Raw genomic sequence first — 16,769 nt, 5'->3', positions numbered from 1 at the left:
GAATCTTGCTTTGGAAAATGTGTAATGGCTTTGTTTTTTGTTTTTTACAGATTACGATATTGTGTGGAAAATACCCTCAAATTTGTAGGCAAGTTGAATTTCTCACGAAATATTATGTACCCAAGTAATACTATGACTTTTCCCAAGCAAATTTCGGGAACACAAGGATACGATGATTTATGTGAAACACTTCAAAAAGTTATAAAAGACCGTCACGTGATCAAAAAAGTCATTGATATCATAACAAATATGGTACATGTAATATATAGCCGAGGGAACCCTCTATATAAATTGGAAGTACTAATTAAAAGTACAATACTTATAAATTAAAACCAAAACCGACCTCGCAATGAATTATTATGTTTCGAGCGCAATTTAAAGCTTCGGGAAACCTTAACATTGCTGCGAGTTTGGTTTAAGTAGGACTTATTGTTACTTCGAAATAGACCTGCTCAAAAAGCTTTTAACCTGTTTACTAATCAAGAAAATTTTGGTTAGTTCCAACATCCAAAGCAAGGCTGGAAGTTTTCATCCTTAGATGCATAATCTATGCAAGTTTAATCATAACAGGCCATAATATTGTATAGCAACTCCAAAAAAAATTATGAAAAATCTAGGTCGGATTCACCCTAACAAAAAAGTACTATAATTAACTATAGTTAACTGTAGTTAACTATAGTTTACTATAGTTAACTATAGTTTACTACAGTATCAAAGTTTTTCACTATAGTAAATCAAAGTATATTTACTATGGATTTCAGAGTGTAATATTTTTTGTCCTTCAATTTATACCTGCACATTTTTTATATTAAATTGAAATATTATTTGTATATTCACACATTATTTCCAAATTTTACATTACTGTTTTCGAAGTTTAGAGAATTTAAGCTTTGAAATCTCAAAAAAAGTTCCTTAGTAAAGTTTCATAGTAAATCAAAGTATCAAAGTTTTCACTATAGTTAACTATAGTAATTTTTTGTTAGGGCAGCATCCAAAGCAGGTTGGTTAGTGAATATCCCCTGATGTATCATCCATAACCGGGTCACTCATGTGGAAATGCTAGCTCAGATCCAGCATACAAAGCAAGTGTGATAGTATCCATCCTGGATGCATCATCCACGCATGTCTGGTCATGGTAAGGCTTATAAATACCTTGGAACGGACCTGCTCAAAAAACTTTAACATGGACACTCATCTGGAAAATCCAGCATTCGAAGAGAGTGTGGTAGTGTCCCTAGATGCATCATCGTAGCAAGTTTGGTCCAGGTAGGGCTTATATTTACTTGGGAATGGACCTGCTCCAAAAACTTAAACCTTGTCAATCATCTGGAAAATCTAGGTCAGATCCAGAATCCAAAGAAAGTGTGGTAGTGTTCATCCCTAGATGCATCATCCATGCAAGTTTGGTCCAGGTAGGGCTAACAGTTTCTTGGACTTACTCCTTAAACTTAAACCGGTATGCCGACGCTTACGCCTACGCCGGGGGTATATCATAAGCTCATCTCGACTTCGTCGAGGTGAGCTAAAAATCGGTATAACTTATTTTTAGCGATATGTAATTTAAGCGATTTGTGTTATGCCTAGAAAGGTAACAGTAATCTCAAGAACAGAATGAATTGTTAGCGATATTAATATTTTGCAATATTAAAACCCCTCGCTAAAAATGCCATAATTGAATCCTCGTTATAATTTCTACTTATACGGTATTCATACTACAGATTTGAATACACATGTAAAATACATTTAAGATACTTTACAAAAGAGTTTCAACTGACGCGCCAAACACTACATAAAATGAATTTATACAATTTTATGCTTTGTTGCGTATAACACACGTTTTATGGCCAGAGATGCAAACCAGTTAAAATACTGCGAACCAGATTACAACACTGATGAAAATGCAAACTACTAAACTTCAATATAGGGTTTTTTACTATGAAATCAGCACCAAAGACCTTTGTTTCAACCAACTATTGCAACCACTATTGAAATAACGTTCACTATTGAAATAATTATTTCAATAGTGGTTGAAAGTGCATTTCAAAACCAAACACAGGTTGCAACCACTAATGCAATAAAGTTCACCTTTGAAACAATGATTTCAATAGAGGTTTTAAATGCATCTCAAAACCTAAACCAAGTTGCAACTATTATTGAAATGATGTTCACTATTGAAATAATGATTTAAATGGTGATTGAAATAATGATTTAAATGGTGATTGAAATAATTATTTCAAGAGTTGCTGACCACATTGCAAGCCTCATTAGAATAACCTCACTATTGGAAAAAAATGTAAGGATAAATTCTTCATTATTTTTTCCAATATAATAAATTAATTTATTGAGTTTAAAATATGATATGCAATTTTATGTTTTAATTTCTGTCTAGAAATACTATTAATACATGAATATCAGTGATTTAACTGATTTAGTAATTTTAAGTAATTTTGTTAGATAAGTTTCATCTTTGTAATTAATTGGGGAAAGTAAAAGATTATAAATACAGATAGTTGTAAAAATTAGAATATCTTCATTAAAAAGAAGAAAGAAGAAGACATCTATGTGATATCTAATATGTGTACAAACCTTCTGATGAAAATATGGTTGTTTTTAATCAAAACGATATAGAAAAGAAGTAAATTCTCGCTTATATTCATGGGCTTGCCTTCACTACTAATATGGATAGTAAATCCAACGTTTCTACTCGTCAATACAATAAAATCAACTATTTAGGAAAATTAAGTATAAGTGTTATAACATAAGAGGTTATAATTTCAATAGTGGCCACACGTGTAAAACCGTTATTGAAATAATAACTACTGAAATAATTATTTCAGAAGTGATCGTTATTTCAAAAGTGGATACATTGTTTGTTGCAACCACTATTGAAATAACAACTATTGAAATATTTATTTCAATATTGGTTGAGAGTGCATTTCAAAACCAAACACAGCTTGTAACCACTATTGAAATAACGTTCACTATTGAAGTAATTATTTTAATAGGGGTTGGAAGTGCATTTCAAAACCAAACACAGGTTGCAACCACTAATGAAATAACATCCACTATTGAAACAATGATTTCATTAGAGGTTTTGAATGCATTTCAAATCCTAAACCAAGTTGCAACCACTATTTAAATAATGTTCACTATTGAAATAAAACTGTCAAAAGTGATTTGAATAATGATTTCAATACCAACACCACATTGCAAGCCTTATTGAAATAGCCCCACTATTGAAATATATATATATATATATATATATATATATATATATATATATATATATATATATATATATATATATATATATATATATATATATGGATGAATTGTTCATTACGCTTTCCAACATAATAAATTAATTTACTGAGTTAAAAATATTATGTGTAAATGTATGTTTTTCTTTCTTTTCTAGAAATTACCGTTAATACACCGGCATCTTTGATTTTACTAACGTACTTAAATTCAAACAAAGTATGCAAATGTTATATGCAAGCTTCCGCTAAATCTGGCCTACTCGGTAAAAATCAAAAGGCATTTAATCAATATATGCAAGTTTGAAGTAATTTTGTTATATAATCTTTGCAATTAATTTGGAAAGGAAAGGAGGATGACTAATAAACCTGGTGGGCTGTTGACCAAGCTTACTTTGTATTTTTGTATTATGGAGATTAGGTATTTGTTACTTTTAAAAAGTTTTTTTTTAGTTCATTATGTTATCATATTACATTTGTTTTAATTTTATGTGTATGTTTTTTACTTGTACTTTATCTTTAAATTTTTTTTACCTCAATATGAGTAAAAAAAATTCGAAGTATAATCTGGTGTGTTGTCTCTATTGCTACATGTACGTCAACATAAACAGGGTACGTAAATTATCACATACAGGATAAATTTCTGTTTGTCATGAAGAAAGAGGAAGGAATAAATGAAAGTTATTTTAATAACTGTTTAATGTAGACGAGTGAGTCATTTTCGTTTTATTCTATTTGTGTTAATTCCTGTATGTACCGTTGTAGTGTGTAACTTGTGGGGAGCCCCAGTGCTTTAGATATTTCTCTGATTTCTGATTGGTGAATTCTATCTAGGTATCTTATTACATTGTTAGCGTCCCTGATGTAAACACTTTAAAAAGCTGTGTATGATTTTTTTTTTATATTCTCACCCTTAGTCCCCTCCATCCCCATTAAATTTTGATTCTTTTTTCGGTTTAGGGGGTTGTTGACCCCTTTCAAGTGGAAGCTAACTTTGTATTTTTGTTATTAGGATATTATGTATTTGTTACCTTTAATGATATCCGCTCCTCAGCCAGGAAGGACAACTCTTAAAATTATTATTTAATTTAAAAAGTCGTAAAATAAAGCTTGAAATTAAAATCTTTTGTGCGACAACTTTCATTTCATGCATCTGAGTATGATTCAAGATTCTTTGAAGTCCTAGTAACGGTCTTGTAAAATCTCCACATTTGTACCCCATGAAGTATCAAAATATTTGCAATTTTATAGAAATCGAATTTCCTTTAATCTAGCCTTAGATACCAGTTTTTATTAGGCATAAGCATGATCTGAAATTATAAGTGCTAATAATGATATCACAAAAGTTTTACACTTTTCACTTTCTAACAATTGAACAAAATAGAATAGTATCGAATAAGTATTAAAAATGCAATGTCTCCAAATGCTTTGATACCTATAATTTTTTTTATCGTAAAATATATCTATTGAACAAATTTTAATTAGAAAATGCATGGTGGGCACATTGATTTGCGTTTCCTGAAAATATATTTGAGATTTAAGGTAGTCCGATCCTCAGTTTCTGAAAATCAGGTATTGAATAATTGAAAATGCTCACAAAAATGTCTCTGAATTCTCAAAGTAATGTGAATTTACCCACAGCAATTGTTCAAACTTCATCATTAAAATTTATCATATTATACAGGAAAAATTAGTAAATTTCAAATAAATTTCAGGAAATGCTAATAGAGACACCTACTATACATTTTCTAATTGGAAGTCGCCCGCGTAGCGCAGTGGTTAGAGCGTCTGCTCTAGGGTCGCGAACTTAGGAGTTGATCCTTACGTCACGGGCTCGAATCCCACTGTGGGACGTGGAGACCGGTCCTTCGGATGAGACTGTATAAACCGAGGTCCCGTGTCGCAGTAGGTGCTGGCACGAAAAAGACCCCTCACTGCTCAATGGCCGTAAGTGCCGAGTATAGGACAGAATTTGCAGATCTCCACCCGCAAGTGGTGGCGTCTCCATATGAGTGAAAAATTCTCGAGAGGGACGTTAAACAACATACAATCAATCAATCAATCTAATTGGAAATTGATCAACAAAAACATTTTAGGATTAAAAACTATAGGTATCCAGGCATTTGAAGAAAATTGCATGATTTGTATATTTATACAGTACTTTAGTTTCTTCTGTGAACTTGAATTATTTATAATGCATAGTTTATAAAGTGTTTCATATCATTGCAAAACACCATAAATCATTTCTAATTTCCTATCATGCTAATTAGCATTGATATCTAAGGCTAAATTAAAGGAAAAGTCACTTTCTTTAAATCTGTATTCTTAACAAACGTTTATAGGGTAAAAATATCAACGTTTTTAAAAGACTGTTTCTAAAAATTCAAAGAACCTTGAATCACAATGCATAAAATGAAAATTGTTGCATGAAAAGATTTCATATTTAAGTTTCATTTTGAGACTTTTTGAATTAAATAATAAATTAAAGAGTTTTCCTTCCTGGCTGAGGATCGGATATCCTTGATTAACTTTACTGATGAACTTTGAAGAAATACAATGGGTGAATACACATTATTTTGAGAATTCAGAAATATTTTTGTGAGCATTTTCAACTACCCATCTCCTAATATACAGGACTTGAGGATCGGACTACCTTAAAAGTGTTTGCATTTTTTAAGTAGTTTATCATGTAGTCATATATTACAATTTTTTGTATTTTATATGAGTTTATCTCATTTTTTCCCCCTCAATTTGAGCTGTTGACCCCTTACAAGGCCAATCTAACTTTGTATTTTTGTATTGTGGTGATTATGTACTTGTTACCTTTAAAGTTTTTTGCATGTTTTTTTTTGTGTTTTCAGTAATGGTTCATTATGTAATCATATATTTCAATTTTTTGTATTTTACTTGTCTTTTATCTTTGGAAATTTTTACCTTAATTTGAATAAATCTATTTTGCAAAATGATCCTGTGTTCTGTCTTCATTGCTACATGTACTTCATAAACAGGGTAAATGATCATAAAGAGGGTAATTTTCTGTTTGTCCTAATGAAAGAGGAAGGCATAAAAATTATACTACTTACTCCTGAATCCTTGATTCATGGACCATAAAATTTACAGTTTAAGAGGCAATTTTTGTTTATCATTTTTGTGCTTTTATTCTATTTTTCTTTTAAATATCCAGGAGCAAAGAAAATTTTCAAAAATCTAATGCATTTTACTAAAGTAACTATATTTATAGAGCCAAACCCTGGATCCAAACCCCTGACAAAGGGACCCAGATATTTCACAATTTATTCAATAGATAGATGAAAGCACTTACTAGTAAGTTTATTGCCGAAACAAGTGCTGGGTCTTGATCTATACATTTTTTTTGATAAATATCTGTTGCTTAAAGCAACATTGACTGTATATGTAAATGTAATTGAGAATTTTTAAAAACTTTTCATTTTCTCATGCTGAAAAAGACTTAACATAAAAAAAGTGATGAATGATGCTACTAAAATCATGTTGTTGTTTTTTTTTTTACATACTCTGAGGAATAGTTTCCCTGCACTGTAATAGAACTGGGTCAAATACAGATAGTCGAGGGCACTTGTTTACAGCCAATGTTCGGTTATGCAGACATGTTAGATATCTATCACCCCACAGTTCAGTTGGTACAGGCTGAATACCATCAGAAAGACCTTTGCAGCTTGGTAATCTCACAGGACACTTTACGCAGTTAGATTTGTTCTGAGGACAATGGTTCTGATCATATTCACCTGAAACAATAAATAAAACTGTGCTTACTACAAGATATATTTAAATTCATAATAAATAAACATTCATACTTTTAAACCATAATAAATTACATGGAGTTTGAGGTTCTGCTCTGTGGTCACAAATGGTGGACAAAAATCGTTCACATTTAGATGTAGCAAAAGAGAACAGATCGGGATAGGTGCACTCATCATGGGAGACATCAGAACAGTTGTAAAACTTGGCACAATTGTCAGTGTCGGGAAGGATTTTATCTTTGTGTATAGAGCAGTACATAGGAACATCCACTGTCAACAAAAATAAAAAAAAAAGAAAACATGATAAATTCTTCTTGCAAAAATAACTCAAATATAAAGTATGAAACAAGATGTTCATGGGCCACATTGATCATCTTGGGCAACTTGTGTATAGTTCTTTCATTTTCATTTGATTCTGCCCCTCTTTATTCCGGTAAAAATGTCCCCAAATTGAGGCCCAACTGTAGCCCCGGGAGTTTTGATTTAATGAAACTTGAATCAACATAATATGGGGATGAAACAATGATCAAGGAAATAAAAACCGTTACAGAATTATATGTATGTGTCTAAGTATAGCCTGTTTGTGAGCTAAGTGTAAATTACTGTCGTCGGGATGAGTTTTGAAACAATAAATTTTGATTCGACACTATGTAATGAAGCTTTCACATTAGTTTCATTTTTTCTTCCTCAGTGGTTCTTGAGAAGATTTTAGAAAATGTATATGCATATATATATATATATATATATATATACACCGGTATATATATATATATATATATATATATATATATATATATATATATATATATATATATATAAATCCAAATTTAAATGAAAAATTCTATTTTTAATCTATAGCGCTTTCGCCCCATGCGGGCTCATCAGTAGATTTTATATATATATATATATATATATATATATATATATATATATATATATATATATATATATATATATATATATATATATATATATATATATATATATATAAGAGATGGCAATTTTTTACCGGTTAACCAATAACTCGGTCGGAACGATGGCAATCGGTTAGAAAAATCTGTAATCGGTTAGTCGGAAAAAAATAAAATGTATATAAATTTGAGTCTAATTTTGTTAAAATTCTATTTCTGAAAAAAGAAATCTTTGCATAAACGTTGATATTTTAGCGTTTTCAAATATCCAAGCTGACTTGGATGTGATTATGGTTCCCGGATTGAGATTGTAGGGTAATTGGTCATTTTGTGTTTGAAGTGTTAATTATTGTTAAAATACCATGTCGTTACTTTGACTGTCCTGTATTTCTTTAATGATAATTAAATCACCGTTGATTACTGCGAATTAGTATGTTTGTTTTTTACAGTTATCTATCGAATTAATTTCTACACAAACTTTATAAATTCAGTGATGTATTTCAGACTTAGTTTTAATTATGGTGACAATGCTGAATGAACGTATATGAAATCTGCTTTGGAAAAATATCAATGATTTCTTAGTCATGATTCGTGGTTTTCTTAATTTTTCCAGTCTACATTGAAACTAAAATAAGATATAGAAGCATTGTATTTTTTTTTAAATCAAGACAAATAAAATGATTTAACATCTACAGTCTAGACAGTCTTCATGTACATATGAATAGAGCTACTTAGGACTTGGATTATTATATTTTTGGTTTTACATTTTTCCTCGATATCAATGCAGAATGTAATTACGCACTTTTTAGGATTATTACATTTTGCGTTACAACAATTTGCGTCAAGATAAACACAGACTGTAATAATGTACTTTTTTCAATATTACATTTTGCGTTAATTTATTATTGCGTTAAGTACAATGCAAAATGTAATAAAATAAAAATTGTAACAACACAAAACATAATAGATTTTTGGTACTGTGTTGAACGGAAAACATCAGAAAATTGATCTTAACATATCTTTAATATTATAAAATATAAATAAATATTGTGCCAAAGAAAATGAGTCGGTTAGGAGTATGAAATGATTTTCAGGTCCTTTTATATAATTTTCCTCTGTTTATGCATAAATAAAGCTTTGTCTTACAGAATTTTGACTTTTTGTTTCCTAGTAAATGTTTGCATTGTACGCTGCTATCATAAAAATTGTATATCCACTGAGTACTAGTGGTACTGAACGCAAATTTAATTTAAAATCGGTGGAATTTAATCAATGATATAATTGTCGAATCAAATTCTTATTACTCAAATATCCGTAAATAAAAGATATTGGCATGTCCTTTTGCATTTCAAAAAATTTTGATAAAAATTGTCATGTTTGAAACTCTGAAAGCCAGGAAAGCAGCACATTATATTTGATTCCTTGAAATGGAACTTGCATTATTTCCTAGATCAGGAAACGGCTGATAATAAAGCAAAATACAATCATTGGTGTGAAAATTATTCTCTGACAGAAAAGTGTGTTTTAAATTTTGCATTGTTGTGTTTTGCTTAATAGCGACGCAAAATATAATGACTAATGATCAAAAATAGTAACTTATCACATTTTGTGTTATTAGAATTAGCGCTGACATCAACGCAAAATGTAATATTACAAAAAAGTTTCTTGTTAAAGTTGCGTTATTACATTCTGTGTTTATTTCGACGTAATTACGCAAAATATAATGTAATATTCCCGGTTTATTACATTTTGCGTTATTATTATATTTCACGTTGTAACAAACCCTAGACCAAGAATACGTGGTGTCGGGTTACCCAGTCGCATTTAGTCATTTAAACATAGCACCCCGGTAAAATTTTTGATATCTTAATTGACTTCTAAAAAATATACAAAAAGTTAATACTCAGGAAAAGTTATAGGAAAATTGTGACTGTCTAATCATTTTACTCAGAGTACAAGGGAAATTATATATCCCTTATAAAGAACCCTTATTAATACATTTTCAGATAAATACGCTACATTTTGGTTGCAGCTGGTTAAGGGATAGAAAACGGATTTGATTTTGTTCGGAAATAAGTATTTTTCTGTGAATTTTATTTTAACAAGTTATTTTATTTTTACCAAGTTAAGAGACTGTGTATATTTTGCAGATGCAGATGACACATGAGATATCCATAATCTGGTTATATACTGTACACAGATAAACAGAACGTATATATAACCTTGCTGAAGGATACAGAAAATAAGCTGCCGCGCTTTGGTGCAATAAGACAATCAGAATTTACCTTGACACATTTGATACCAAAACCCTTCCTTGAATACTAGCTGAGCGGTATAAATCTTCATCAGCTTCTTCCACAGTTACTTGGTCAAACAACCAGAATCCAGTGCAGGAACCAGTTTATAGGCAGCTACCTACTCTTGGTATGAGTACTAATGATTCAAATGCACTGCCCAAAGAATATTCTTCCGGAAAACAGGAATGAAACCAGCCATGTATGATGGATCTGGGTCTTGGATAGATTAGAAGGCCCATTTTGAAGCATGAAGTGATATTAAATCGTGGTACTCACAACAAAAAAGTTTATACCTTGCAGTCTCTTTAAGATTACAGGCTTATTATGCGACCAAGGTGCAAATAAAACTTATATGGAGCTGTGTGACGCATTAGAGTCAAGATTCGCAAATCAAGCTAAACTCTATCGGGCTATAAGAAAAACGTTAAAACCAAATGAATCTTTGCCAGAATTTGAAAAAAAAAAACATTCGACGTTTGGCACAACTCGCTTATCTAACACTTTCCAGAGAAGTTACCGAGATGATAGCCGGAGATCAGTTTGTAGATGCATTGGCCGATTTTGACATGCGACTTTGCATTTAGCAATCAAGACCAAATTAATAAATGATGCCATACGTTTTGCCGTGGAAATTGAAGCCAACTGTAGAGCGGAACGCCAGAGAAGAGGAGATGGTGGATATGTCAGGAACACGAGCAATGACCAAGTGACACCTGATGCTCAACAACACTCGAATGTCAGGGAAGAACTAAGGCAATTGAGGAATGAAATACAGGGATGAAATACAGGCTTCTCCTAAAGATTTAGAAAAGAAAATTAATTTGCTAATGTCTCGCCATCCGCCACTTCAAGTAAAGTAAGCAAGCAAGGCAAATTTCCTTTCAAATGCCACCATTGCGGAAAAAAGACCACATGACCAAAGACTTTTTTGTGAAAAACAACCAGGATAAAAAATAAAATGCAAAACCAGATTTGAAGAATTCAACCAGTTTAAAGGAAAATAGAAAGTTTACCGAGGCATCCGAGAATCTCGGTAGTTTATTAAGGCGATGGTAAATGGCATTCAGTGTTACTTATTATTTTTACAAACAGGGGCCAGTCTGACTATTCCATCAGACCATCTGCATCCTAAAATACACAAAACTGGAACAATTGGACTTTCACCAGTTACACAGAGAATTGTGGGTGCTGATGGCGCACCTCTTACTGTAAAAGGGAAATGATTCTTCTACATTAAGGACATACGCAACGTAGTTTGAACTTTATTGTCTTTTTCCGTAGAGTTGAAGAGTTCCAATACTTAAAGGATCTGTGTGCTACATTTTAATATCTATATATGCTATTGTACACTTCTTCTAAAACAAGTTTGGATTAAAAAAAACCATCTAGAATATATGTTCAGTAATTTTTGTATATTTTTCTTTGAATTTTACAAGAATTTTCATCAATTGATATCTTTTCAAAACCCCTGGTAATGCATGCTGATTTTTTGTCTACGAACATCTGATGGCACTATAATCTTATATTAAGAATATTTTGAAAAATTATCAGTGGGTAAGGTACGTTGCGTATGTCCTTAAACTTGGTTCCAAAAACTTTAAACTCAGGCAAACAAATCAATCTCCCGTCGACGTATGTAAGACCAAGATGTATGTTCATGGGGTAGAACATGAATTAGAACTACAAGGAAATATCGGTTGCTTTCGTGTGAGTCTGTGTGAAACCACATCCCTTCCTCCCAGAAGCGAAATGGTGTATCCGGGTCAAGTGTTGGATCTACCAAAATTATCACAGATATAATTGGGATTGAACCCTTATGCTAAGTTTCAGTATAGTGGTAGTGCCTTGATAGCCAGATCTCTTGTCAACGCGTACCTTTTTTCCGCGTATCAATTATTCCCTAGATCGACTGAAAGGAGCTTCTTGGATTTGAACTTTTAGATCTTCACTCAGGCTACTAGCAAGTCGAAATGAATGAGGCTCATAAACTAAAGACCGCATTTGTGACCAAGAAATGGTCTTTTCCAGTTTACTGTGATGCTGTTTGGACTCTGTAACAGCCACGTTTGAAAGGCCCATGGAAATAGTTTTGGATGGACTAAATTTCAATATATGTTTCGTATATATTGATGATGTTATCTTTGGTAAAATGCTTCGAAACTTAGACCAAGTGTTAACAAAGTTGCAATAGGCAGGTCTAAAACTCAAAGCTGCAAAATGCACCTTGTTTAAAAAGGAATTTTTGTTTCTTGGGTATAAGGTGTCTGGTGACGGAGTTCAAACAGATGCACAGAAAGTAGCTGTTGTGGAAAAGTGGCCGGTGCTGATTGATGTTAGTGAGGTACGATCCTTTATAGGCCTGTGCAGCTATTACCGAAGATTTATAGACGGATTTTCTGGCATTGCAAATCCTTTATTTTTACTGACAGAAAGTAAACTGACAGAGTTCAAGTGGACGTCGAATTGTCAAAATGCCTTCGATAATGTGAAAGGGTGTTTGAAACTGCTTCAATATTGGCACATCCAAACGTCTCATTGCCCTTTATATTTGATACGGATGCATTTCAAGTGGGAGTGAACAAAAATAAGAAAGGAATTGTTAGCTCTTGTCTTTACACTTCCGACATTATCTCTTTGGTCATAAAGTCATAGTGCACACCGATCATAGTGCCCTAAAATGATTGAGTTTTAAAGATCATCAGGGACGAGTAGCCAGACGGATAAAGTACTTAGTACTTATGACCTAAAAATCACTCACAGACCCGGTTCCAAACACAGTTAAGCTGACAGTTTGAGTAGATACCCTTGTCGTCAGTATGGATATGAAGAGGTGAAAATTCCCCAGTGCAAAGTCTTCAAGAGAATGATTCCGATTTGAAGAAAGTCAGGGGATCGGTGGAACAGAAATAACGCCCAGAATACGTCCAGATTAAAAATGAAAGAAACGTTTTTGAGTCTCTTTGGTCACAGAATAAATTTCTGGAATTGAAGAATGATTTACTCTGTAGAAAGTGGGAAAGTGATCGGAAGATTATTTACCAGGTATTGATACCTTTATCTGAAAGAAAGATATACTCAGAGAATACCATGATGCTAAAACTTCAGGTGTTGCAAAGACTCTTGCTAGAGTAAGAAAAATGTTTTACTGGCCAGGTTTACAAGCAGACGTCCGAATTAACAGGATGTCCTAAATGCCATAAAAGAAAAGTCCGCTCTTCTGAAAAGGCGCATTGTCCAAACTGGTTATCCAATAGAAGGTGTAGCCAGTGACATAATGGGGCCCCTTCCAGAGGCTGGAGCTAGAAACAAGTATATTATCGTAATATCTTACTACTTTACAAAGTGGACAGAGGCATAATCCTCTGAAAAATATAGAATCACAAACCGCGGCGGAAGTTCTAGTACAACAATTTTTCTGTGGATATGGGGTACCTGAAATTATACACAGTAACCAAGACAGGCAGTATGAGTGTTGGCTTTTTAAAGATATGTGAGATCTACTTAGTATCAGAAAGAATCGAACAAAAGCTTGCCATCCCAATTCAGACGGCAGCAAGATTGAAATCAGAAATAACCATGTCACAGTTGATATTTACTTAAATGTTTTGTTAATAATTTATATTTGGTTAGCGCGCATTGCTAATCAAACATAGCGCTGTTTGAGCGAATGAGTGCCATGTGTGAATGTTTTGTTTTGTCACGTGATGTTTCTATTTTTAGCTTACAATCTGACCAGGTATACGAATACGACCAGTGGACCAATGACTGACCACTATTTGATAATTAATATGCATGTATACTAACTTCGTGCACTACATAAGCGCTTATCCCGCAAAATCAAATAACTATTAGATTTCTACCTTTACGGTGTAAGAAGTCCAACCCTTCATGTTACTTTTGAAGTCATCGACTCATCGATGTCTTGATAACTATGATATTTTATGATTATACTGGATACCTGGTAAGATTTATTTCTAATGATGTAAATACTTCTTATATGAATATCAATAATACGTAAAATATCTTACTGGCAGCGAGGTAAATTTTCATGTTGTGTATTTTGTAACTTTGTTTAATGTGTTGTATTTGTCTCTTGTTAATGTGTGTGTGTTGTGAGTGTGTTTTCTATGTTTTTTAGGTTTCATTTCTTTTGTTATCCTCATTAAACGTCAAAACTGAACCGAATCCAGCGTTTTCTTTACCGATGACCCTGTGACAACCATATGTTCTCATGGCCTACCGATCCTCTCTGCATGAAAGTACGGGGTATACTCCAAATATGATATTGATGGGATGAGACACAGCTACTCAAATTGATATCATGTATGAACTTCCAAACAGATTAATGTACATGTACATAACTGGGTATGGAATCTACGAAAAACCATAGAAGAAACGCATGCAAACAAACGGAAAATCACATAGCAATCATTGTTAGGCCAAAAGAGATACCACGATCAGAATGTGGTGAAAGAGAATTTTGAAGAAGGTGATAAAGTGTTACCCTACATCATTGCAAAACAACATTCTGATGTTACTTTCTAATTAAGAAAAGAAAAAGAAACAAAAACACTTATTGTACATGTTGTTAGGTTGATTCCCTTTTGAGACTCGGGTCCTTAGAAAAGAAAATGAGAATATAGTTTCAAAGGATCAGTGTTTTGTTGTTGAAATTGACAGTGACGAATCTCAGATGGAAATGTTAGGAAATCAGAATTGAATGAAATAGAAGTAGCTTATTCAAGTCGTAGACAAAGAAAAAAGATTGCTTAGCATTCTGAATACGAGTTTGATTACAATTTAATAGTATTTATTTCAGATCGTATGAGAGAATGCTGTTGGCCAAAGTTACACCCACAGATCCTGGATTTTTGTGCTCCATTGGCTTATTCACTTACCAACCAAAGACGAGTGGAGTAAACATCTCCTGAATTGTGGTATGGCAGATATCAACAAGAGAAAATTTGAATGTGATCGCTGATCAAACTTTTAGCAAGATGATTGTGTTAGTACGACATATGAAAAGATTACACCCAAGTCAAGAAACGACTAACAAAAATGAAACATCAATGGTACAATCATGTGAGAAGTCTCCATCGAGACAGGTTGATGAGGAAGAAGATTGACAGGAGGATCCTGGTGAACTCCTTTTTGAAGAATGGAGTTAGAAACTGGGAGGACGCACCGAAAGAAGACGTCTCCGGTTTTACCAGGATTAAGATTGATTGATTGATTGTATATTGTTTTTAAGGTCTCATCCGAAGGACCCGCAACTTTCACTTCAAAGTACCGAGCGCATGGCGAAAGAACAGTTGCTACCCATTTTTTATCGACTTAGTTCAGTCGCGGCCGAAATTCGAACTCACGACCGCCCGATCACGACCACGGATTAAGCGAAGAAATACTAGTGTCTCAGAAACCGTGACCAAAGACTTGCCTACAACTGAAGAGGTGGTGAAACCTAGCTACAGTGTTTCCAATATCGAAAATGCTCCTTTGGATGATCAGCACTATTTTTCCAACGCAAACTTATGCAGCAATAAAGATAAGAGTCATCAGACTACGCGGTGACGGAGTACCCAGTCGCATTAAGTCATTTAAACATAGCACCCCGGTAAAATCTTTGATATTTTAATTGACTCCTAATTATATACAAAATCATTAAACTGAGGAAGAGTTATAGGAAAATTGTTACTGTCTAATCATTTTACTCAGAGCACACAAAATTAGATATCCCTTATAAAGAACCCTCAGGCTGATTAATATACATGTATTTTCAGATAAACACGTTACAATGCAATATAATATAATTCTTGACGAAAGAAAAAAGAGTGATGCTCTTCAGCAACAAAAGCTTTTACCGACTTCTTTTCTTTATGTATCAACATGTAAAGATTTGATCCCTCATCATAGCTTAACTCTCTCCCACTGGATTTAGTATTTAAACAAATTTGAATCTACAGTTATCTTTTCTGACCCTGTGGTTCATTTTAAGAATTTTAAAGGCAGCACAAATTATTTTTTCCTTTTCAAGGGGACACTTCCTTCAAAGGAGCGCTTTTAGTCAGGTTCTTATTTGTCAAATGGTTCTGGAGAAGGAGAAGAGATGGAATTAATATTTCAAATTTATGATGGACGGATGGAGGTACACATGCCAAATAATTTGAAAAACTCTAACTGAAACATTTTCAGTAATAATCAAAAAACATAATCACCAGGTTCAACATCAACTGTGCAGGTGTTGAGTCGGGGATTAAAATACTGAGTAACTGGACATTTCGTTATTTGGGTGGTCCTATTCTTGTAGCAGAAAATGTAATCTTGAAGCCAAATTTTGTTTGGGAAAAAATGTGGACCATCAGACATGCCTTTACAGGTTGGTAGTTGCTCTTGGCACTTCTTTGAGGTAGAATTAAGTGATGGAAAAAGGTTTTGTTGATACTCACCTGAAAAAAATAACCTCATTTTTTCTACAAAGTTGTGAACCTTTGTCAACATACCAGAACAAAAAGTGTTTTGTTAGCA

General features: G+C 32.9%; 1 protein-coding gene across 1 annotated transcript in view; it reads right to left on the bottom strand.

Annotated features, from left to right (window-relative positions):
- Positions 1–16,769, bottom strand: part of LOC133192915 (uncharacterized) — an 804,603-nt gene that overhangs the window by 717,672 nt on the left and 70,162 nt on the right. The window contains 3 exon segments of the mRNA XM_061328921.1: positions 6,791–7,021; positions 7,112–7,306; positions 16,460–16,690. Of these exon segments, the coding sequence (XP_061184905.1) occupies positions 6,791–7,021; positions 7,112–7,306; positions 16,460–16,690 (657 nt within the window).

The sequence above is a fragment of the Saccostrea echinata genome, unplaced genomic scaffold, assembly GCF_033153115.1.
Source record: "Saccostrea echinata isolate AGI-Se365-2 ecotype Australia unplaced genomic scaffold, CSIRO_AGI_Sech_v1 ptg000025l, whole genome shotgun sequence".
NCBI classification, from domain to species: domain Eukaryota; kingdom Metazoa; phylum Mollusca; class Bivalvia; order Ostreida; family Ostreidae; genus Saccostrea; species Saccostrea echinata.
Note: the sequence above shows the minus strand (reverse complement) of the source record. Positions and strands in the feature narration are given on the sequence as shown.